At 41.4% G+C, this 25,121-nt stretch overlaps 1 protein-coding gene across 12 annotated transcripts in view; it reads right to left on the bottom strand.

Annotated features, from left to right (window-relative positions):
* KDM4C (lysine demethylase 4C) overlaps positions 1–25,121 on the bottom strand; it is a 351,443-nt gene that overhangs the window by 266,593 nt on the left and 59,729 nt on the right. For all 12 annotated transcript variants that reach the window (XR_016210339.1, XR_016210337.1, XR_016210340.1 and 9 more), the window contains one exon: positions 13,816–14,009. Coding sequence is in view for 7 of the 12 variants with exons in the window: in XM_051858176.3 (XP_051714136.2) it covers positions 13,816–14,009 (194 nt within the window). In the remaining 5 variants the exon portion in view is untranslated. The remainder of the gene's footprint in view (positions 1–13,815; positions 14,010–25,121) is intronic.

Genomic DNA, 25,121 nt, shown 5'->3' with positions numbered 1-25,121 from the left:
TCACTGAACACTTGCCAGGCCTTGCCTACCTCCCAGAACACTGAAAGATTCAAATAAGTAACATGTAAGAGCTCACTGTTTAATGATGGCTGTAACACAATGAGTTAAGCCGGAACTACTGACTCACATATCCAATAAACTTGAGGAAATGTTCAAGAAATTTTGGTTAAAGAACCACATTATCATTATTATCAGTCTCACATTTTTTTGATCCCTTGAAAACCATCAAATTAAAATGTCTACCATTCTATATCTTCAAATACAAAAACTGGCTTGTGGAGAGTGCTTTTTCTCAGATAAAACAAATATTTCCAACAGCTCAGCTAACAAGAAAAACTACAAATAACTAATAAACTAGGAACCACAACAATCAGACAGTTTACAGGGTAACATTTTTGTTTAAACCAGTCCTCTGTGGATTTTTAAGAATAAATTTATTTTGAAGGCCAAGGAAAACAATCTTCTAAGCACATTTTTGGGTGGCTTACTCAAAAAACAGAAAATGATATTTGCCTGGTGGCTGTGATATAAACATTGTCTTGAATTGAATACTGTTAGGCTGATACTTAGAAATCTTAGCAGATAAACCCATGCTTTTCAAAATGCACTGAATCCATTTCTCTGGTTCAGGTTTTTTTTGATAGACCTGTCTTCTTCGCACTTCTCCTTTCAAGATATGCCCAGTCCATTTATTTGTTTGCCAGTACTTCTCAAAGAATACTCTTTTATCTCCATTTACTCCTTCAAAATCTCCCTCATTCCTTTGTGTTGCCCTGGGGATATCAGTAAAGTGCTTCAGAAGAAATGTTCTCAGCACCACAATGCCCACACCTTTGTCACTCTGCTGTCCCAGGCAGCTGCCACAGGCTCCTTTGCTGCTGCACTAACAGTGCTGCTGAAACTGTCTTACCTTGCAGGACCACAGAGGGCATAAGCCTTCCAGCTTCATGCTATGCTCAGACAGGTCAGTACTAAAACAGGTTGCTCTCTCTGCTTCTGCCCCAACTGAGGTTGTTTATAGTGGTTTTCTCCTTGACTTAGATGTCCTTCTGTTATTTCTATGCTCAATTTTCCCCCTGAGAAGAATCAAGCCCAAGGCTCCAAGGTCCTTTTTTTTTTTAACCAATAACAACTGTATAATTACACACATGCTCCTTTTATAGGCATAAGCTTCTGTACCTGACTTGCCTTATACAGGTGAAGGGTTGAAAAGTCAGTGAAAATGAACTGACAAATATGACTACAGCTCATCACAGTGACCATATACTGAGATCTTAAAACATCCCAGGCCGGCGCTGTAGCTCAATAGGCTAATCCTCCACCTTGCACGTCGGCACACCAGGTTCTAGTCCTGGTCGGGTGCCGGATTCTGTCCCGGTTGCCCCTCTTCCAGGCCAGCTCTCTGCTGTGGCCCAGGAGTGCAGTGGAGGATGGCCCAAGTGCATGGGCCCTGCACCCCATGGGAGACCAGGAAAAGCACCTGGCTCCTGGCTTCGTATCAGCGCGATGCGCTGGCCTCAGCGCGCCGGCCGTGGCGGCCATTGGAGGGTGAACCAACAGCAAAAGGAAAACCTTTCTCTCTGTGTGTGTCTCTCTCTCACTGTCCACTCTGCCTGTCAAAAATTAAAAAAAATCCCAAACCTTGTGCTGAGGCTTGCAATACAAATTCTGCAACTGCTTCCATGTCAATGATGAGATCAAAAGCTTCTGGGATTTACTTCACTTAAATAAGGTAGATGACAGGGGTGGCAGACAGACCTGTCTATTCAGAAACTCAGGATATGTTTTCTATCTCATATCCCATTCCTGTTTCCTCATCAATCACCATGGAGATGTGAACAGGAAGAATGTTACCACTTCTTAAGGGGCCACCTCTCCTCCAGGGACATACCCTCCTTTGATCATGTTCAAGCAAAATACAATGGTGGACTGGCACTGTGGTGTAGTAGAAGAGTAAGCGCCCATAATATATGGGTGCCAGACTGAGTCCCAACTACTCCACTTCCAACCCAGCTCCCTGCTGATGGCCTCAGAAAGCAGAAGATGGCCCAAATGCACCCATGTGAGAGACAAGGAAGAAGCTCCTGGCTCCTGGATTCAGATCAGCTGCAGCCATTTGAGGAGTGAACCACCGGGTAGAATGGACTGTCTGTCTCTCCCTCTCTCCGTAACACTCACTCTCAAATAAATAAATAAATCTTTAAAAAACAAAAAAGACAATCGCATTTTAAATAAATTACAGACACCTCCATTAGCTCATACTGGCAACAGGTTCAGTCAGGAGGAAATGCCATCTTCTTAGAATTGAGAGGAGTCTGCAGCAACCCATGTAACTGTCGATTTTGCTGGAGGGAGAACCTTGGGAACCACACTGACTTTTAGTCTGGCTTGGATTCCTAGCAGGGATCAGGATGCCCACCTAACACTGGAAAAAAAAAAAAAAAAAGAGCACACTGTCTGCTTCCCATCCCCTCCCAACCTCCACAAGAGTCCCCATAGACTAGAATGGAGGAAGAACTCTTATTAAGGCAAGCACAGGCTGCTATTGCTCAAGCATGCAAGACTAGGGAACTTTATCTGATGGAAAAAACAGCAGTCCCCAATAACACTGAGTCTGGCCTGAGTCTGGCAGAGATTGGGGCAGTTAAGCCTGTGAGATGCTCCCATCCTCTCATTCTACCATGGGCACCTGTACTCAGTCTGCCAGGGTGGAGAAATGACAGGCAGCTGGCTCTGAGAATCAGTCGGCTCTCTCCATGGACAGAGCAGGCTCATGTTTTACAAAAATAATATATTTCATATTACCTAATGAATTGAAAATGTTTTAAGTACTAAATGAATCATCCATGCTATTAATATTTTGTTTCATTATCATGAAAAAAATATGAGGTATTATTAATTGGCATCAACTATCGACAATGTAGAAAGCCTAACATCTTAATACTAACCTCTCTAAAACATCTCCAAAAGATAATAATAACTGTGTTAGTAAAGTGGCTGATATTCAAACAGCATTCCACTTTTTTAAAGATTTATTTATTTATTTGAAATAAATAAGAGAAAGGGAGAGATGGAGAGAAATCTTCCATCTGCAGGTTTACTCCCAAATGGCCACAACAGCTGGAACTAGGTCAGGCTGAAGCTAGGAACCAGGAGTTTCTTCTAGATCTCCCACAAGGGTGCAGTGGCTCAACCACTTGAGCCATCTTCTGTTGCTTTCCCAGGTGCAATAGCAGGGAGCTGGAGCAGAAGCAGAGCAGCCAGGATTTGAAATGGCGCCCAAATGGGATGCAAGTGCCACAGGCAGTAGCTTTAACTGCTGCCAAAATGCTGGCCCTAAAACTGCATTCCGTAGCATCCGTGGGGGCTCCCAGGGCTTCCTGAAGATGCCTCAAGCAAGGAGCTGATATGGTAAAAATTCCTACCACAAACATTTTGGCGAAGGAACCAAGCATTTATTTTGTTTAACATATTTAGCTTCAAAATAAATTTTCATTTATGGGATGTCTGAAAAATCTCTTCAGTAGGCCAGTATTTTGCAAAGTAGGGACCCATGATAGAATATATTCTTTCTAATTATACACAAGGATTAAGTGTAAGATTTAGAATCCAAAAAATTTTTGCCAACAACAGTTCTGCTATTGCCACAAAATTGGGTTTTTGGGTGGGAAGGGAAGGGACATATAGTCAACATTTTATAATTGGGGGAAGAAGGTTAAAATAAACCAACTTCAAAAACCAGTAATAAATAAAAAATAAACACAAATTAGGTCCATACATTAAAAAAAAACTTGCCAAAGCCTATTTTTCCCAATGGCTATACTTTGAACAGTATATGGCTCCCCAACTCAGGAATGTTTATGTCCCAAAGTCATGAACTGGTGGTTCTGAGGGGATAGAGGAGACTTAATTTAATTGTAGTGTCTAAAGGCCTTTGGGAGGGGACTGGATTGGATTGGACTGCTATAGGGGAAGCACCACTGGAATCCTGATGGCTGTACAAAGAGACACCACATGAATAAACATGGTCTTTGTCTTTGTGCCTGGCTCATCATGTGGTTGTCCTGCTGCCATCTTCTGACCTCATTATATGCCTGAACCAGTGGACCACTCAACTTGGACTATAAACCTCCAAAACTATAAGTGAAAATAAATCCTCCTTCCTATTTCTCCTATCCAGTATTATAGTTATAGTGACTAACTAATATGGGCTGACCTAGAGGTATAGCAAGTTAAGAAATGTCTTGAGATGCCCACATCCCATAGAGTACCAATTCAAGTCCCACCTACTCCACTTCCAATCCAGCATACTGGCTAATGCACCTAGAAGAGCAGTGGTAATAGCCCAAGTACTTGGGCCACTGCCACCAGGCAGGAGGCCCAGAAGAAGTTTTCAGCATCCATCCAGTCCTGACCATTGCAGCCATTTGGAGAATAATTGCTTTCTCTCTTTCTCTGAATTTCAAAAAAATAAATAATTAAATCCTTTAAAAATAGTAAAAAAAAAAAAAGCTAATAGAACAACAAAATACAACATAGCAGATATAGAAATTTGAGAACAGTGTTTTTTCAGAGGGACCATTTATTCAAACAATAATCATACCATTATAATTAAATCATCCATGAATAAGATAAAGTGGCTGGAAAAAAAAAGAAATAAAACTATTGCATCTCCTGTAGTAATTTTCAAGGATAACAGCTCTATGCTTACTTTATATGAAGTATATGGTAAATAAATTTTGATTAACCTTGGGATTTTTCTAAGAGTTTCTTTTCATGCAGAACGGTTTCTAGGATTCTTATAGATTAAAACAGAGATGATGGCAGAGGGATGGTAGTTTCAGTGAAAGAGTAGCAGCAAGGATATAGAATAGGCAGCCTGAAGGAAAATTTACAAGTACCTGCAATGCTTGAAAGAGGAATTAAGATTACTTAATATATAAATGTACAGACCTATGTGTTGGTGCAGGGAGTTAATCTGCCACCTATGACATAGGTATCCTATATGATAGCACAGGTTTGAGTCCTGGCTGTTCTGCTCTGATCCAGCTCCCCGTTAATGCACCTGTGAAAGTAGCAAAGATGGCCCAAGTGCTTAGGTCCCTGTCACCCACGTAGAGCCCCAGATGACCCAGCACTGGCTGTTGTGGCCATTTGGGAAGTGCACCTGCTTAGGAGATCCGGAAGAAGCTCCTGGCTCCTGGCTTCAGATCGGCGCAGCCCTGGCCATTGCAGCCACCTGAGGAGTGAACAAGCGGATGGAAGACCTCTCTCTGTCTCTACCTCTCTCTGTAACTCGTTTTTAAAAAATGCAGTATATACATAAATTTTGACTTCCTTTACAATAATTCAATTATTGATTTTAATAAAAATATCTCATTACATCATGAAGAGGAATGAGATTTACTTTTAAATTCACAAAATCCCACGGATGCTTCCATTAGGGAGCCCTGTGCTGAGCAGACATGTATATGGATCACTGTTTGGACTGAAGGGCACGGCATGTGTGCACTAGCATACATATGTGCATCAAGTGAGGCTCAGCGTGCTTAGCACTAAGTAAAATATTAACATGATCCAGTCAGTCAGTAAATATTTAAAAGGTATTTATTTATTTGAATGGCAAAGTTACAGAGAGAGGGAGAGACAGAAAGTCTTCCATTCACTGGTTCACTCCCCAAATGGCCACAACAGCTGGAACTGGGCTGATCTGAAGACAGGAGACTGGAGCTTCTTCTGAATCTCCTACGCTGGTACAGGGGCCCAAGCACTTGGACACCTTCTACTGCTTTCCCAGGCCATAACAGAGAGCTGGATTGGAGGTGGAGCAGCTGGGACTTGCACCAGCACCCATATGGGATGCCGGAATGGCAGAGGGAAGCTTAGCCCACTTCGCCACAGTGCTGGCCCCAGTAAATATTTTTGCTACCAGTTATCACTGTATTCTCATCTTTCTAATATTTAAAGCAAGCAGCTATGCAAAGTTAATCTCATACATCAAAGGTATTTAACAATATTATCTAAGATATAAACATGACTGTATCTAAAAGTAACTAGTGAAACATGCAGTTAAAGTTATTAATATTTCAGGTCCGGCGCTGTGGTGTAGTGGGTTAACGCCCTGGCATGAAGCACCTATGGGCGCCAGGTTCTAGTCCCAGCTGCTCCTCTTCCAATCCAGCTCTCTGCTGTGGCCTGGGGAAGCAGTAGAAGATGGCCCAAGTCCTTGGGCCCCTGCACCTGTGTGGGAGACCCGGAAGAAGCTCCTGGCTCCTGGTCCGAATCGGCGCAGCTCCAGCCATTAGGGCCAATTGATGAATCTGTCTGACTGTCTGCCTGTCTCTCTCTCTCTAACTCATTCAAGTAAATATATAAATAAATCTTTTAAAAAAGTTCAAAAAGTTATTAATATTTACTGAAAAGTATTCTGAAAGTATTTCTCTAGGACAAATTTCTCTAGAAAGAGCAATTAAACCAGAAACAAATCACTATGACTTACAAGTGCATTTTCTCTACACAAAACCTTGAAAGAATGCAGCTCCTACCATCATCCAAAGAGTCTTAACATTTGCAAACAGAATCTATTAATAGCGCTAAAGTTAATAAATAAAAATGCTAACCAGTAGAAGTTAGTACCATGGGCTGCTCATTCAATGTATCATTAAATATTATCAAGTTGCGCAATAACTTATGTTCTACTTTCCATTATCTTAATGAAAAATAACTTCAAATAAAGAATTCCTTCAATAAGACTGTTCATTTAACAAATGTTTAGAGCTGGCACTGTGGTACAGCGGGTTAAAGCCCTGGCCTGCAGTGCTTGCATCCCATACGGGCACCAGTTTGAGTTGCGGCTGCTCCAATTCCAATTCAGTTCCCTGCTAATGAACCCCGGAAAGCAGTGGAAGATGGTCCAACTGCTTGGGCCCTGTGCCCACATAGGAAACCTGGAAAAAGCTCTTGGTTCCTGGCTTTGGATCGGATCAGCTCTGGCCATAATGGCTATATTGAGAGAGAACCAGTGGATGGAAGACTTCCCTTTCTCTGTCTCTGCTTCTCTGTAACACTTTCAAATAAATAGATAAATAAATAAATAATATCTACTGTGCACAGTTTCATGTCAGACACTGCGCCAGGCAGTAGGGAAGTGATCATTAAAAAGACTAATAGGGCACTCCCTTCGGGGAGCTCATGTATCAGTGAAGAAATATTTACATTAAACATGCTTACCTCAACCTCGTGCCATGTAACTTGTTCATTCTTTAAAAGATTTAATTCTACAATTCAGCAATAATCAAATACTCAGTTATAAGTACACAGCTTCTCCATTCAAAATGGAAAAAGACAAGGCAGGGGTAAAACAAGTAGGAATACAGAGAGGGAGTGTGAAGGCAATGACCAAAACAGACACCCAGTGAGAGATTTTAGCACCTAAAATTACTTATGCTTCTAGTTAATTCCCAAAAACACTGGCAAATATACTTTTAGCTTAAGATGTGTTTATGTCATTTGGAACCAAAGGTCCTTATTAATATAAGACTCATGAAGTTCGTGTTTAAAAATCTTCATTCCACGTAGAATATATTTGTTACGTGAATACATGACTGCTATCATGCGTAAAGCACTTACAACACATCGAGAGCTGTGACTTGTACTTTGTAGGCAGTAGGATATTGAATGTATACAATTACCTGTTAAAGTGGGCATCAGAACCACCTGAATGTTTTGAGAGGAAGTTGAGGCATGTCACTTAATATTGCCCAAAGTCATAAGGTAAAGATACCTCTGGGGGCTGGACTGTGGTGCAGTAGGTTAATCCTTCACCTAAGCCACTGGCATCCCATATGGGAACCAGTTCTTGTCCGGGCTGCTCCTCTTCCAATCCAGCTCTCTGCTGTGGCCTGGGAAAATAGCAGAAGAAGGCCCAAGTGCTTGGGCCCCTGCACCCCTTCATGGGAGACCCAGAAGTTCGTAGTTCCTGGCTTCAGACTGGCCCAGCTCCAGCATTGTGGTCATTTAGGGAATGAACCAGTGGATGGAAGACCTTTCTGTCTCTCCCTCTCTCTCTATGCAACTCTAACTCTCAAATAAATATAATTAAAAAAACCCCTCTGTTTATAAATACTATTTAACACGGAACAAATGATCTAATCTAAAGGCATTGAACTAACTTTATATCTATCCTGATTAATATGGTATTTCTAACTCATACACTATCTAACACAATTTCACTATTTGTTGAATAAAATTCATGCAAGTCCAAGATGCTGTAATCCTCTCTTAACTTTTCTAAAAACATCCTGAAAAATTTTTCCTGATCTTGGACCTTTTCATACCTTAAGACATGTCCTCTTAGGCCACAATTATCTCATTCTCTACAAAGCAAATCTGAAAGTTTCTTCTTCATTCTGTGTGTGCTTGATGTGGGAGAAAGGGATTCAAAGCACCATCTGACTTCTTTATCCCCTAGCAATTAACCCCTCTCATACATGGTGCTTAGAAAGAAGAATCATATTTTATTTATCTCTGAGACTCCACTCTGTTATACATATATGCATCATGGCAAGTTCAGATTTTTAAAAACTACTAAAAATTTTAAAAAATTTTAAAAAACTCTGCAGCCAGCACTGTGGTGTAGTAGGTAAAACCACCACTTGAAGCCCCTAGATCCATTTGGGCACTGGTTCAAGTCCCAGTTGCTCCATTTCTGATTTCATTCCCTTCTAATGCACCTGGGAAGGCAGCAGAAGATGGCCCAGTTGCTTGAGCCCCTGCACCCATGTAGGAGACCTGGAAGATCCTGGTTCCTGGCTTCGGCCTGGCCCAGCCCTGGCTGTTGCAGGAATCTGTGGAGTGAACCAGTAGATGGAAGATTCTCTAACTCTGCCTTTCAAAATAAATAAATAAATCTTTAAATATTTATTTCCATAAATGTATTAGAATAGAAATTATGAATATTAGTTCTCAACCATTTACAAAGCACTTTTTACGCATAGCATAGCCCTGAATCCTATCAATCCTCTAAGTAGACAAAGAATAAATTATGCCTCCATTTGGCAGTTAAAGAAACTCACGATGAAGGGAGTATAGTGATTTGCCCTAAGTCATTCAGCGGGTAAGTGACAGATTGGGATTTTAAAACAGGTCTTCTGGCACCAAAGTCAATATTCATTCCAAGAAAATAAATACTCTACCACTGACTGCCAAAGCACTTTTCTATCTGCTTACTCTGAGGATTCGTTTTCCCTTAAACCTTCACGCCAGAAATGTTTAAATAAATCATCAGCTCCTCTAAAGTCTCAACACAAACCTGTGTTCATGAACACTTACTCGGCAAATCTGCCACACACAGTGGCCAGAAATATATGTCTCCAGGTTTACACCTGGAGCTATACAAATCTGCAGCTACTTAGAAATCTCGGGAAACTTGGTACACTTAACACTACTTACATTTCAAAAAAGAACAGTTATAAAACATTCTATTTGTTTCTTTGCCTGCCTTACGTGATCTAAAACAAGTTAACACTCTCCTGATTCAATACTAGAATTATTTACATGGCATCAATCCAATTACCAGGCCCCATGTGTTAAGTACTGATGATTCAAAGGCAAAACAAAACACATGGACCCCAACTTCAAGGTCCCCACAAGCAAGCTGAGGACTGGTAGAAGGGAGATGTGGGTCCCAATTATTTGTAAGATGAAAACAGATGTTCAAAGTATAAACAGTGCATAGTTTGAAAATTCTTCAGGTCAAATAAAGGGATACATGAGCAGATGTATAAAGTGTGTACTTGGTAGTAGGGAGGGACTCACAGTCTCTACGATAATCAGACTCAAAACTTGGTACCTAAAGGAAGAGAAGTGGTGAACATTAAAAGAAAGCCAATAAGGCCAGAGAGAAGGAAGAGGACATATTGGAGGAACAGATATATTAAGCATAGGAGAGGCTACCTCCTGGAGAAAAGTAAAAGCAACTGTCCTACAGCTAAAGGTAAATACAACTCCACAAGGAAGGGACAATCAGAAAAAGAAAACAGACTATGCCCATGCAGGTGCCCATACAGAATCCTGTAACAACTAATCATCCTCTCACTTTGTTAGGTAAATAAAAAATATTCCTCCATCTCTGATGGTAAATGACAGAACTAGAGCACAGGAGTACATTCCAGCTAGCATTGTGATTTTACGGGTGATGATACTGAGGTCCGCAGAAGGATAGTTGTTTGTCCTATGTCTCGTGAACATTCATGAGTAGGATCTTGATTGCTGGTACCTCAATCTAAGCTCTGCCATACATACTATTTCCCAATATTTACATGAGTTTGTATTGTTTCTACCACCTTCCAAAGTTCACTTCAAATATATAATAATGACTCCTAGAATTAATTTTAATAACATTTGCCTCAAAATTATTTATACTGAGGTAATATAACAGTTCATAAATCTACCTTGAAGTACCCTTAGAGTCATTTATATTATTCTTTTCCTACAGCAGTTACCTTAGAAAATTATATGTAGATTAGCTATCATAACTCACTGTATTTTATTGTTTATTATTACAAATAATGATTAGAGGTTAAAGATAATAGTGATAATATAAATATACACTTAATGCATATATAGAATCTATATACTTAACAGCTGATGAAGAAACTAATTACTGAATATACTCATGCTGGTTAAAAATAATCACACAAACATGCTTTGGAAATGTTCTCACTCATACTCTTTCCCAAAGACACAAGACTAGAATTAGTCTTACTAATGACAGAATATTCTTCTACATCAGTATGTTCCCAAGAGGAGGAAGGGGGGGAGGCAATCACCTTTCATAAGAATTCAGAGACATCACCTAAACTCTCCCAATGGCAAAAATTCAAATTAATGAATTAATGTGTCTCAGGTATCCTCATTCGTAATTTGTAACAAAAGTTTCAGAAACATTCTGCTACGAACTGTTCAAATTCCTTAAGCAAAAAAAAAAAAAAAAAAAAAAAAAAGGAAAAAGAAAAAGTTGCCTAAACACCAGATTTGACCAACATGTGAAACTTACCCATTTCACTAAACTTTATCCACTGGAAGTGAGTGCCAGAAAGAGCAACACAGCTGAAAACCTTTCCAGGAGCCCATGTATTCTGTCAAATATTTCCCCAGGTCTCCCAGAGCTAAGACTTGAAATTCCAACAGACTTTACAAAGGGGGGCGGGGGCGGGGGCGGGGGGGGGGGGGGCCCGGTGGTACAGACTGACAGAACCACAGGAAAGAGCTTGCAACTGGCCCTCAATAAACATCTGAGCAATGAATAATCCCATCACAAGATGTCCTGAAAGCCTCTTTGTCCTAGAACAGCAGTAAAATGTTTAATATTTTCCTATCTACTAGTTTACTTCCCAAATGGCTGAAACAGCCAGGTGTAGGAGCCAGGTACTCCATCTACATATTCCAAATACGTGGCAGAGCCCAAGTACTTCTGCCTTGCCAGACACATAAGCAGGAAGATGGATCAGAAGTGGAGCCATCAGGACTCAAACCTACACAGTGATATGGGATGCTACACTGAAAGCAAGTAGAACCCATTGCGCCACAATGTCACTCCATATTAAATGCTAACGTTTACTTTATTCAATGAAGAGAGCAGGAAACTAAGAACTTATCAAATAAAATATGTAAAACATATGTGCAAAATATGTAAAACATCTTTAAAATAAGTTCAATAGCAGAGGCCGGCACTGTGGCCTGAAGTGCCAGCATACCATATGGGCTCCACTTCCGATCCAGCTCTCTGCTATGGCCTGGGAAAGCAGTGGAAGATGGCACAAGTCCTTGGGGCCCTGTACCTGTGTGGGAGACCTAGAAGAAGCTCCTGGCTCCTGGCTTCAGATCGGCTCAGCTCCAGCCGTTGTGGCCAATTGAGAACCATCGGGAGGAAGACCTCTCTCTCTCTCTCTCTCTCTCTTTCTCTCTGTCTCTTCTCTATGTAACTCTGACTTTCAAATAAATAAAATAAATCTTTTAGAAAAAATAAGTTCAACAGCTTCCCACAAACTTTGTTTTTTTTTTATTTTTTTTTTTATTTTTTTTTTTTTTTATTTTTTTTGACAGGCAGAGTGGACAGTGAGAAAGAGAGACAGAGAGAAAGGTCTTCCTTTGCCGTTGGTTCACCCTCCAATGGCCGCCGCTGCAGCCGGCGCACCGCGCTGATCCGATGGCAGGAGCCAGGATCCAGGTGCTTTTCCTGGTCTCCCATGGGGTGCAGGGCCCAAGCACCTGGGCCATCCTCCACTGCACTCCCTGGCCATAGCAGAGAGCTGGCCTGGAAGAGGGGCAACCGGGACAGAATCCGGCGCCCCGACCGGGACTAGAACCCGGTGTGCCGGCGCCGCAAGGTGGAGGAATAACCTATTGAGCCACGGCGCCGGCCCAAACTTTGTTTTTTAATCATAAAACTCTACAGCAAATCAAGAATTATCCAGATTTTTCTACAATGTCCAAGGATCTCTGACATAAGAAATAAAATTTTACTTCAATTAAATGCTATTTTTCATCATGAAGAACATTGTGACTATTTAACATTTTGGTAAAGGCTTATAACACTTACACCAAATAATAAAACCTCAAAGTCAAGTAGTAGCAAGATGAGGACAGCTGTTATTGTATTACACCCTCTGATCAGTAAGAGAATTTGAGACCATTATCTTTGAATTGGAGTCTAGAGAGCTACTGTGTTGGCACAGCACCTATGGGATAGTCTATCCTGTTTACAACCATCAGAAACATCATATTCCCTGTGCTATCAATTAGATGCTTGATCCACTTCTGTCTGTATGTTATTTGGGATGTACAGGAGGGGGGAGAGTCTTTCAACTGGTGGTAAAGGTGCCAGTTAAGACATCTTCATCCACATTCCATATCAGAGTGTCTTCATTTGAGTAATAGCTCCACTCCCAATTCCAGCTTCCTGCTAATGTGCAACTTAGAGGGCAGCATATGATGGCTGAAGCAGTTGGATTCTTGCCACCCACCTGAGGGACCTGGTTTACTTTCCAGTTCCCAGCTTCTATCTTCCTTATGGACATTTGAAAGACATGAATTAGAAGATGGGAGTTTCTATCTCTCTCTCATAAATTAATAATTTTGAAATAAAGACTAATAATATGTTGAAGCATGAAAATGACCACAAAGGACAGCAGGTTAACTAACAGAATAATGACTGCAAGTGAGTAGCAAATATATCACAGGATGCATTTTACAGAGGCACATATTAAATAAAATAATTACTCAGGAAGATAAGGGAACATGCTCACAAACACAAAGAAAAGCAAGGTGTTTTTCATCTATTGTCATTAACATATTCAACATTTATTCTTTTCTCCACAACTATTATTCTAGAATTATTAATAGGTCTCCTGATTTATCCCTCTTTTCCCCACTTACTAAACAGACCTTTTCACTAATTTTAGAAGATTATTACATTTACTTGAAACATTACATCCAGGAGGTCAACTTGTTACTCTCAATTACCCCCACACATACACCTTCCAACAAATGCTCCAAGACGAAACAATGCCTAAAAAATTCTTCAAGACTAAAATAGTTATATCAATCCATGGGCCTCAAAACACATCACCACTAGGTTTTTGGCTTATGATCAAAACTCTGGGCAAAGTAGGACATAATTGTTATACTCAATAATTTCCTCACAGATCACTTGAATCTGAAACTGTCACATAAGGGATAAAAGACTTTTTAATATGTGTATAATGCCCAAATTCCAATACTCCAAAAGCAAATGAGTATTAAAAAAGTACTTGCCATGACTTGGGCTCTCCAAAATGGAGATAATTAATGCTGTAGAGGTCCATGTCCTCAGTGTGCCATGCGAATGTGGTTTTCCACATGCCAAAATACAGATATGGGGTATTTACACCTTCAATGGAAATACCACACTCTTCTTCAACCACATCCAAGATGGTATTTAAGCGAGCTATGTTCCATTCATCCACACCCTGGAACCAGAAGAGAGAGAAATATCAAATGTTAATAAACAGATAAAGATAACATTTACTAATCATACCACCATCTACCAAAAGTATTATACTGTATATTTTAATTTACTGAAAAGTGAAAACTAAAGCGATCATTATTGAAGAGCTACATTCATATTTCCATTATTATTATTCGAAGATTTCTACCAGCAAAAATCTGGTACCTGATTCCAAATGAAAATGAAAGTAAAGGCCCCACTCCTTACTTGCTGTTAGCAAAAAAATCAATAAATTCAAAGCAGATAATCCAATATGCATTTTCTATCTTTGGTACACCTTTCTGGATTTAGGATTTTTGGGTTTTGGGCTTTCCTATTTATTTTTTACACATAGTATAGAGATCATAGCTACATCAGATTCACCTTGAGAAGCCAATTGTAAAACTTACCTTCATTCGTCCCTCTCTCATGCCTATCCATTTCCGTTTTAGCATGTGATACATTATTTCCTTAATATGCATGGGATGACATATGATGCTTCATTACAAGTATACATTATATAAACTAAAATGTAGGTGAACAAATCTATTCCCTCAAACATTTATCATTTTCTTTTTGATGAAAACATTCAAATTTTCCCTTCTACCTTTACAAAAATAAATTATTGTTATCCAAAATCCCATACAGTACAACAGAATGCCAGAGCTTCTTTCTTCTATCTATTTTCATTTTAATACTCATTACTTAACCTTTCTCATTCCTCCCTCCCTCCCTCCTACTCTCCCCAACCTCTGGTAACCACCATTCTAAGCACCACTTTTATGAGATCAACTTCTTTTAGATTCTACATATCAGTGAAATATGCAGTACTTGTCTTCCTATGCCTGGCTCAGCTCACTTAACATAATGACATCCAGTTCTATCACTGTTGTTATAAATCACAGGAGTTCATTTGTTGTTATGGATGAATAGTATTTCATTGTGTAAATGTATACATTTTCTTTCTCAATTCAAAATTGATGGATAGTTAGGTTGTTTCCATTTCTTAGCTATTGTGAAGAGTGCTGCAATAAACACAGGAATGCAGATATCTTCAGTAAGTGAACTTCATTTGCTTTGGATATGCAAGTATATCTCGTAGAAAAATTACTAGGTTATATGGTAGCTCTATTTCAAATTTTTGTGAAAACTTCATACTGTTTTTCACCATGACTATATGTATGCAAGGGTTCCCTTTTCTCCAGTATTTGTTATCTTTTGTCTTTTGATAGTAGCCATTCAAACCAGAATGAGGAGTTAATCTCATTATTTGCATTTCCCTGATGATTACTGACACTAAGCATTTTTCAGTGGATAAAAAAATCTAAGCCACATAATGCCTGCTAAAAATACTTGCCAAATTTTGGTAAAATTGCTAGAATAACATATTCTTATAACAGTAACCCAACATGCTGGTGACATGACAGAGAACTTTATAGTCACTAATTGAAGAGTTAAAAGTGATAGGAGGGGCCAGTGCTATGGCAAAGAGGGTGAATGCCCTGGCCTGAAACACAGGCATCCCATATGGGCGCCGGTTCTAGTCCCACCTGCTCCTCTTCCAATCCAGCTCTCTGCTATGGCCTGGGATAGCAGTATAAGATGGCCCAAGTCCTTGGGCCCCTACACCCACGTGGGAGACCCGGAAGAAGCTCCTGGCTTCGGATCGGCTCAGCTCTGGCCATTACAGCCACCTGGGGAGTGAACCAGCAGATAGAAGATCTCTCTCTGTGTCTCTGTGTCTCTGTAACTCTTTCAAATAAATAAAATAAATCTTTTTTAAAAAAGCGATAGGAAAAGATTCTTTTTAAGAACTTTACCAATGAATTATTATTAACTGGCTGCAGTTCACAACTGCTTAGAAATTCTTCTAAATTATATCTTTTTCCCACATACTTTTCTCACATATTCAGAGATGGTATACATTTCTATGCAATCATACAGAAACTGCAATGCCTTTAAAAACATTTGGCCTACTCACATGGTTATTAAGGAGAGGCAGTGAATTCACTTGTCTACCAAAAAGACTCTCTAGTAACTATACCAACGGCCTCACATATAACCACATATGGGTTCGAGTCCAGTAGCTCTACTTGCAATCCAGTTCCCTGCTAATGTGCCTGGGAAAGGAGTGGAGGATGGCCAAGTTCTTAGAGCCCTGCACCCAACTGGGAGATCCAGAAGCAGCTCCTGGCTCCTGGCTCCGGCCTGGCAGAGCCCTGGACCCTGGCTCCAGCCTGGCAGAGCCCTGGACATTGCAGGCAATTCGGGGAGTAAACCAACAGAGAGAATACCTCTCTCCCTCTCTCGGTCTCTCTCTCTCTCTCTGTCACTCTACGTTTCAAATAAATAAAAAATAAATCTTAAAGAAAACCCTCTATATACTACCTTTATATAACCCTTTATATACTACTGAAAGCTTTCAGGATTGTTCTGTTTTCATTTTCATCTTTAAACAATCTCTAATCGGAGTGATAACCCAAATTTATCTGACAGGCCAGCGCCGGCTCACTAGACTAATCCTCCGCCTTGCGGCGCCGGCACACCGGGTTCTAGTCCCGGTCGGGGCACCAGATTCTGTCCTGGTTGCCCCTCTTCCAGGCCAGCTCTCTGCTGTGGCCAGGGAGTACAGTGGAGGATGGACCAAGTACTTGGGCCCTGCACCCCATGGGAGACCAGGGTAAGTACCTGGCTCCTGCCATTGGATCAGTGCAGTGCGCTGGCCGCCGCGCGCCGGCCGTGGCGGCCATTGGAGGGTGAACCAACGGCAAAAGGAAGACCTTTCTCTCTGTCTCTCTCTCACTGTCCACGCTGCCTGTCAAAAAATAAAAATTAAAAAAAAAATTTTTTTTTAAATTTATCTGACTTTTGGGTTAGGAAAATTGTTGATAAAACAGTTACTGAGGCTGAGGATATAATTTAATTCCTAAATTCTCTTAAGTAGTCACTCCATCTACAACATAAGCCCCACACCGAGAAGTTTGATGTTTGGAAATTGGTTCAAGTCAGTAAACTTTTAGACAAGATCCTGGATCCCAACTTACCAGTTCTCATAAAAGTTTAATCAAATTATGTAAAATATTTATCTCATTCTATTTATAGATATAATCTCTTAATTCTAGTCCAATCAGACTTCAGTCCAATCAGTCTAATAATAGATTCCTATTTAAAAGTCATTACAGAAGCAATGAATCTCAAGTAATAAATGAATACCATATTAGAGGAATCATTTTTAAAGTGAATGAACTTGCGAATACAGACACAGACTAGTCCTCTGAATCTGCTATATATCCAGACCTCGAAATATTATTTCTGATGATAGAAAGTCAGAAATTTAGCCTGTATGTGAGAAAAGGCCTGAGACCAGGACCTCCTGTGGAAGCTCCAGAAGCCCAGTATTTTGCACTTCAAAGCCCTGCCCAGACCCTGATAACCTCTCAAGTGGTCTCAGCCCCTCCCACAAGGAAAGCTCCCAGGAGAATTCTCTCCTCAGGACCAAATGTGTTACCTGCCCTGATAATACAATACAGGGCAATAAAACCTTCACAGATGCCCTAAGGGAAGCCCCTCTACTCTGCCTGGTGCCAGCAAGGGGGGGGGGGGGGGATTTGCAAATTTTTATCCAACAAACCCTTCCAGCTAGGATTCCCCATCCTTTGTCCTGGAGGAGAGGGAGAGGTGAGTGAACTCCCTTATAAGCCTAGGAAGTCCAAACAGGCTTTGGGGTCGGCCCTCTGCTCTGCTGAGCCACCATCCTGGCCTGCCCAGGTGTATTCTCACCATTGAACCAGGTAACCTCGCTTTCCCCCAGTCCCAGTGACTGGGCACTCTCTCCCTTTCCCTTCCATTCTGACAGATGCCCTGTCCCCAGTAAAGCCTAACCACTTTGCTGCCTCATGCCTGAATTCTTTCTTGCATGAAGACAAGAACCCCCTGGCTTCCATGGCCTTTTCTCTGGTGACATTTCTATCTCTGAAAAATAACCAAAGGATGAATCCCTGGACATTGTAAACATGTAGGCCAAAGGAGAAGAGGACCAGAGAACAAAGAATGCTTCCCAAAAGACCAAGCTTGTAGCTGCGTATCTGCCACCCACCATGGTGAAAATCAAAGAGCCTGGCTGAGATTCATATCTTTCTTCACAAAAACATGAGGGTTCCAGTATACTGCAAGTGTCCCTTAGAGTACTAAATAAGTGAATGGAAAACAAAACTAAATAATGTTTATAACTGATGTCATAACTATCCCCACTCATCTCCAGAAGATCTAAATGGAAAGCATCCTAAAAACAATACTCAAATATGGGAGAAAAGATAACAAAATCCTTTGACATATACTACTGAAATTCTTCCTATTAATGGGCAACTAATACATTTGAAGTAGTTTATTGGAATAATTTTCATTGCCCTAATACTGATGCATAATCTCTTTTGCTAAAACAAAAACTCACCCAACTTTAATTAAACAGTTGTGCAAATATTAAGAATAAGGGAGAGATGAATTTTATTGCTTCAAAATTCCTTCTTCAATGTTTGTTCTCTACTTTTGACTAAATTGGCTAACTGCCTCTAAGGACAGGCTCTTTTGAAGAGTCCCAGGTCTCCCTCTTTTATGTAGAAAAGCAATAAACCTAGCTTAGCACTCAGGTGAAATGTGATACATATAATATCTCTTTACACAACACACAAATACACACTACGTATGTACAAAACAATCCAATGAAATAGGTAAACTTACACCCAGATGAACAAATGAAAAAAAAAAAAAAACAAACTACACTCTTAACTAGTAGTCGGAAGAAATGAGTAATCTATGGGACTGGCATTATGGCATACCATGTAAAGCAACCTCCTGTAACGCCAACATCCCAAATGGGTGCTGGTTCAAGTCCCAGCTGCTCTACTTCTGATCCAGCTCCATATGGCCTGGGAAAAGCAGCAGAAGTTGGCCGAAGTCCTTCAGCCCTAGCCACGTGTGTGAGAGGCTTTGAAGAAGCCCTGGCCATTGCGACTTCATTGGGAGTGAACCAGTGAATGGAAGATCTCCCTCTCTCCCTCTCCCTCTCCCTCTCCTTCTCTCCCCCAAACTCTTTCAATTAAATAAATAAATCCTTAAAAAAAAAAAAATGAGTAGTCAAAATCTATTTGGCTCCAAGGCCTTTGCTCTCAAAGTTAATGCTTCCAGTTCTGATCCTTTTAAAATACAACATATATCATACTCTTTTCTCAGCATCAACTGCCAACAAAGATCCAAGGAGCTAAAATTTAGGAGTCACAAACACATAAAGCTGCTACATTCTTCCCACCCAGGGATACTGTCATCCTCCATAAACACTAGCTACCTTACAAGCTGCTTCACTTGAGGACTGGTAAAAGAATTGAATCAGTTTCCAGAAACACCCCAGAAATAACCAGCCCACAATGACAGGTTAAAATTTGCCATATGGTTCAAAGCTGAAAACTATCAAGTATTTCAAGTCTCCATACCAGCCCATGTTCACAAACCCAAATTCTGTCTTCTTCTAACAAAGCTCTGCCAGACAAAGTTCAGCACATGCTTGAGCAACATTTATAACTCCACTGACCTCCTATGGGAAGACATGTTCTCCCTGGCTCCATCTTCCTTCACCACAATTACCCAGTCAACATTCTAAATTTGCCCTGCTCCATTTGTCTCCATATCCTGTACTTGTTTTCCAAAATAACTCACCATTGCACCATGATTTGTGCACATATGTATAATGAAGAGCCTGATCAAGACCCTTGCATCAGGGCCAGCGCTGTGGCATAGCAGGTAAGGCCACCACCTGTAGTGCCGGCATCCCATATGGGTGCCGATTCGAGTCCCGGCTGAGCAGAAGATGGCCCAAGTCCTGGGTCCCTTGCACCTATGTGAGAGATCTGGAAGAAACTCCTGGTTCCTGGCTTCGGATGGGCGCAGCTCCAGCCGTTGCGGCCAATTGGGGAGTGAACCATCAGATGGAAGACTCTCTCTCTCTCTCTCTCTCTCTCTCTCTCTCTCTCTCTCTCTGACTCTCCTTCTCTCTCTGGGTGACTTGGACTTTTAAATAAATAAATAAATCTTTAAAAAAAGAAAAAGACTTTTGCTTCACTGTACCTTCCTCCTGTTAGGAAACAGATGGGAATTTGGAAGAACTAATGTTCAATACCACAGCCAAAGTAAGGAGATGTCTGAGAACGAGGCCATCCTGGACTCTGCTACTGTGACTGTGCTCAGTCACTTGAAGACTGAAGGACAACACTGTGGCAACACTTCATATCTACCAAACTCACAGAAATAAAGCACATATCAGAGTACCTCAATGTTTCCAAGTATTTTCAGGTAACATTAGTTTTACCAGATACCATGGTCAAAAAACTATAGTCTTTGTTTCCTCCTATTCTAAATGTCCTGAGAGGCCCAACTTTAAGAAAACATGTTTAACAGGGTTTAACTCCACATTTCCCAAAAATCATTTGACAATGGAAGTTTGTTTGCATAATACATTTACATGCCATAAAAAAAATACCATGTAGGACAACAATTAGGGGAAGCATTACGGTAAGCAGCTACCTAAATTCCTCAGACCAAATGGAACACAGCAGCAAAACAACAAGTAATTCTGGGAGTGGATGTTGTTATATAGATTTAGCTGTCACCTGCAACACCATGTCCCATATAGAGTGCTGGTTCAAGTCTTGACTCCTCCACTTTTTTTTTTTTTTTTTTTTTTTACAGGCAGAGCGGACAGTGAGAGACAGAGAGAAAGGTCTTCCTTTGCCGCTGGTTCACCCTCCAATGGCCACCGCAGCCGGCGCGCTGTGGCTGGCGCACCACACTGATCCGATGGCAGGAGCCAGGTACTTATCCTGGTCTCCCATGGGGTGCAGGGCCCAAGGACTTGGGCCATCCTCCACTGCACTCCCTGGCCACAGCAGAGAGCTGGCCTGGAAGAGGGGCAACTGGGACAGAATCCGGTGCCCCAACCGGGACCAGAACCCGGTGTGCCGGCGCCACAAGGCAGAGGATTAGCCTAGTGAGCTGCGGCGCCGGCCGACTCCTCCACTTTCAATCCAGCTTCCTATTAATGTGCACCCTATAAAGCAGCAGGTAATGGCTTAGATACCTGCCAACCTCATGGGAAACCTGAACTGGCTCCTAGCTTCAATCTGGCAGAGCCTTGGAAGTTGTAGGCATTAGAGGAACAAATCAGCAACTGGAGGAGATTTTCTTTCCCTCTCCCTCTGTGTGTGTGTATGTGTGCACGCATATGCTTGTGTGTGTGTATTTCCCTGTCTTTCAAATAAAATAAACAATATTAAGGAGTTATCAGCAAAAAAAAAAAATAGTACAATGAGGAGTTCTAGGTCTATTCCTTCCTAGAAATATATTTTAAAAGGAAAAAAAAAAAAGGGCTGGCGCTGTGGCAAAGCAAGTAAACCCACTGCCTGCAGTGCCAGCATCCCATATGGGCACCAATTCGAGTCCCAACTGCTCCACTTCTGATCCAGCTCTCTTCTATGGTCTGGAAAAGCAGTAGAAGATGGCCCAAGGGATTGGGCCCCTGCACCCCTATGGGAGACCCAGACATAGGTCCTGGCTCCTGGCTTCAGATCAGCACAGCTCTGGCAGTTGTGGCCAATTGGGGAGTGAACCAGCAGATAGAAAACTTCTCTCTGGCTCTACCTCTCTAACCCTGTCTTTCAAATAAATTAAATAAATCTTTTTTAAAAATTATGTTTAACATGCATACCTCTTGCTGTCCTCACCCAGCAATGAAGAATTTCAATCTTAAAGAAAATACTGGGACTGGTATTGTGGCACAGCCGGTAAAGCCACCACCTGCAATGCCTGCTTTCCATATGGATGCCAGTTAAAGTCGTGGTGCTCCACTTCCAATCCAGCTCCCTGCTAACAGCCTGGGAAAAGCAGCAGAAGATGGCCCAAGTGCTGGGGCCCCTGTATTCACATAGGAAGCCTGGATGAAGATCCTGGCTCCTGGCACTGACCTGCCATTGCTGCCATTTGGGGAGTGAACCAGAAGATGGAAAATCTCTGTGTGTATGCACTTGTGCGTCTACTTTTCTCTCTATAACTCTAAAATTCAAATAAATAAATAAACTTTTAAACAAAAGCCCAGTATTAGAAGCACAGCATGCTATGCTGGAATTCAAAGTTCTCTTTTCAAATGCTGCCTTCACCATTCACCAGCTGTTGAACCTGATAGTTTGTCTTTAATGGCAAAGTTATGACTAACATTCAGATGCGTCACCCAGGCCACCACAGAACTGTGGCTACCTTGTAAGACCATAAGAAGGGTCCAGTCGCTCAATAAAACTACTTTCAAAAAACTTTGCCTCCCCTGTGATGTCTGAGACTTCCCAACAGTACAGGAATCCAGATTTGCCTACCTCATAGGACAGCTATAAATACAAGACTGCAAATTGACTGTGAGATTATTCTGAAAAACTGTTCTAATTAAATTGTTATTTTCAAAAGGTTAGGGAAGGTTTCAGGACCACCATTCCTTTGAGAGGTATACTCTAGTTTCCAAGTCACCTCTCCACAATAGAGTCTTCAGCATAATGTTCCAAAGAACATGGCAGGAGATGAAGAATTGAATAATAAATCAGTAATTACAAATTGAGGAGTCCAAAGAGCCTGGCAGGTAACATCCAAAAAAAGGAAAAAGAAAAAGGTGAGAATAGAGTGTATTGGAGATAATCTACTATCCTGTCTAAAGGGGACAGAAATTACTTAGTTTCTACTTATTGCTATCACTTGGAATGCTGCCAAATCTTTCAATATTTAAAGTGCAGCCCCAGATCCAAATTTTGTGTGACATTAGTCAGCTTTTAAAACCCTAGGGATTCAAGCAAAATAGATCTGTGATCATATTTGCAAAGATAATAGGCATTAAAGAGCTCACCTTATTACAATAATTTACAAACAGATAAAGGAAGCAGGAGTTTTCTAGACAGGTTATAAATATAAAGTTAGTGAATGTGAGCTCGGGGCAGAGAAAATGAAATTAAATCTCATCATGTATTTGCTCAGCACTAAATAGCTCTATTAGGACTCCATGAATGTTTCCAGTAACTGGACTAAGATTGTTCAAGTTGCATGAACCTCCCAAGAATTAACTCTAAATATGCGTGATTTAGCCTCACATGCCATCACAGTGTAGAAATTCAATGTGACAATAGCCAAAAGGGGGGCCGGCACTGTGGCACAGTGGGTTAATGCCCTGGCCTGAAGCGCCAGCATCCCATTATGGGCACCAGTTTGAGACCCAGTTGCTCCACTTCCCATCCAGCTCTCTGCAATGGCCTGGGAAAACAGTAGAAGATGGCCCAAAAGTCCTTGGGCCACAGCACCCACATGGGAGACCCGAAAGAAGCTCCTGGCTCCTGGCTTCGAATCAGCACAGCTCCGGCCGTTGCAGCTAATTGGTGAGTGAACCAGCAGATGGAAGACCTCTCTCTGTGTAACTCTGACTTTCAAATAAATAGATAAAATCTTAAAAAAAAAAAATAGCCAAAGGGAAACAAAATAAAATTGGAAAGTGCAAACTCTAAGCAATAGTAAAAATTGAATACCTAATCCTGAAAAACCGGGATCCAGCACAACTCTGATAATACCATGTGACTTTTTTTTTAATTTATTATTTTATTTGAAAGGCAAAGTTACAGAGAGGCAGAGACAGAGATAAAGAGAGAGAGGTCTTCCATCTACTGGTTCACTCCCCAAATGACCGAAATGGCCAGAGCTGCGCCGATCCAAAGCCAAGAGCCAAGAGCTTCCTCTGGATCTGCCACACAGGTGCAGGGACCCAAAGACATGGGCCATCTTCTACTGCTTTCCCAGTCCATAGCAGAGAGTAGGATCAGAAGCCATACAGCCGGGACTCGAACCAGCACCTATATGGGATACTGGCACTGCAGGTGGCAACTTTACCCTCTATGCCACAGCACCAGCCATGATGTGATTTCTTTAAAAGAACCACTGTGGTGCTAGAGTTTAGCCACTTGTCAGATACGACCAATGCACCAAAAGTGACTTACTAGTGCATTCTGCTTTGGTCATCAAGTAAATATGAGAAAGTAGTACAATATCCACACTGAAATACTTCCAAGAGAAGACAACACTGTCAAGAGTTTTTTCACTCTATTGTATATGTATTAAGGGCTACCTTATCATTTGCTTTACATAACAACCTGGCTGACCATAGAAAGACAACTGATAAATTGACACACAATTCTTAAGAATCATGTATTTACGGTAACATTCCATACAAACAATAAGAGTTAGGGCTGGGAGCTGGATTGAAAGTGAAGCAGCACCCATATGGGATGCCAGTGCTATAGGCCATGGCTTAACACTGGCCCCAATAATTCCTTTTTGACCAGTTAGTTGAATCTTTCCACTCAATTTGTAAACACTCCCTCATAAACACTAGCTTTCATATCTTATTAAAAAAAAATTTAAGATGAAATCTTGATTTGGACATCTTTTCTTTTTTAAAAATGGGGGGCCAGAACCGTGGTGCAGTAGGTTAATTCTCTGGCTGCGGAGCCAGCATCCGGTATGGGTGCCGGTTCTATTCCCAGCTGCTCCTCTTGCAATCCAGCTCTCTGCTGTGGCCCAGGAGGGCAGTGGAGGATGGCCCAACTGCTTGGGCCCCTGCAACCGTGTGGAAGAGCGGGAAAAAGCACCTGGCTCCTGGCTTCAAATAGGCGCAGTGCCGGCCGTTGCGGCCATTTGGGGGGTGAACCAACGGAAGGAAGACCTTTCTCTCCCTCTCACTGTCTATAACTCTACCTCTCAAATAAATAAAATCTTTTAAAAAATAAATAAATAAAAATAAAAATGGGGAAGGACAGTCCAAAGCAAGCCATATCTTTTCACATTCCTTTGGGAAACCTGTAGCAAGGCATGGCTGCTGGGGATGCTCCCTTCTGACCACTGAGGACCTCAAGGTGCCGATCTGAGACAGGAGGATCTCCAAGTACACCAAAGCTCTAAACCTCCTTCCTGGTGGCCACTTAGAATAGTAGATGAAGATGAGAAAAAGGTGTTGCTCATCCCTGCCACT

The sequence above is a fragment of the Oryctolagus cuniculus genome, chromosome 1 (genome assembly GCF_051225735.1).
Source record: "Oryctolagus cuniculus isolate XC-2025 breed Fujian yellow rabbit chromosome 1, ASM5122573v1, whole genome shotgun sequence".
In the NCBI taxonomy this organism is placed as follows: Eukaryota; Metazoa; Chordata; class Mammalia; order Lagomorpha; family Leporidae; genus Oryctolagus; species Oryctolagus cuniculus.
This window is presented reverse-complemented; position numbering and strand designations above follow the sequence as displayed.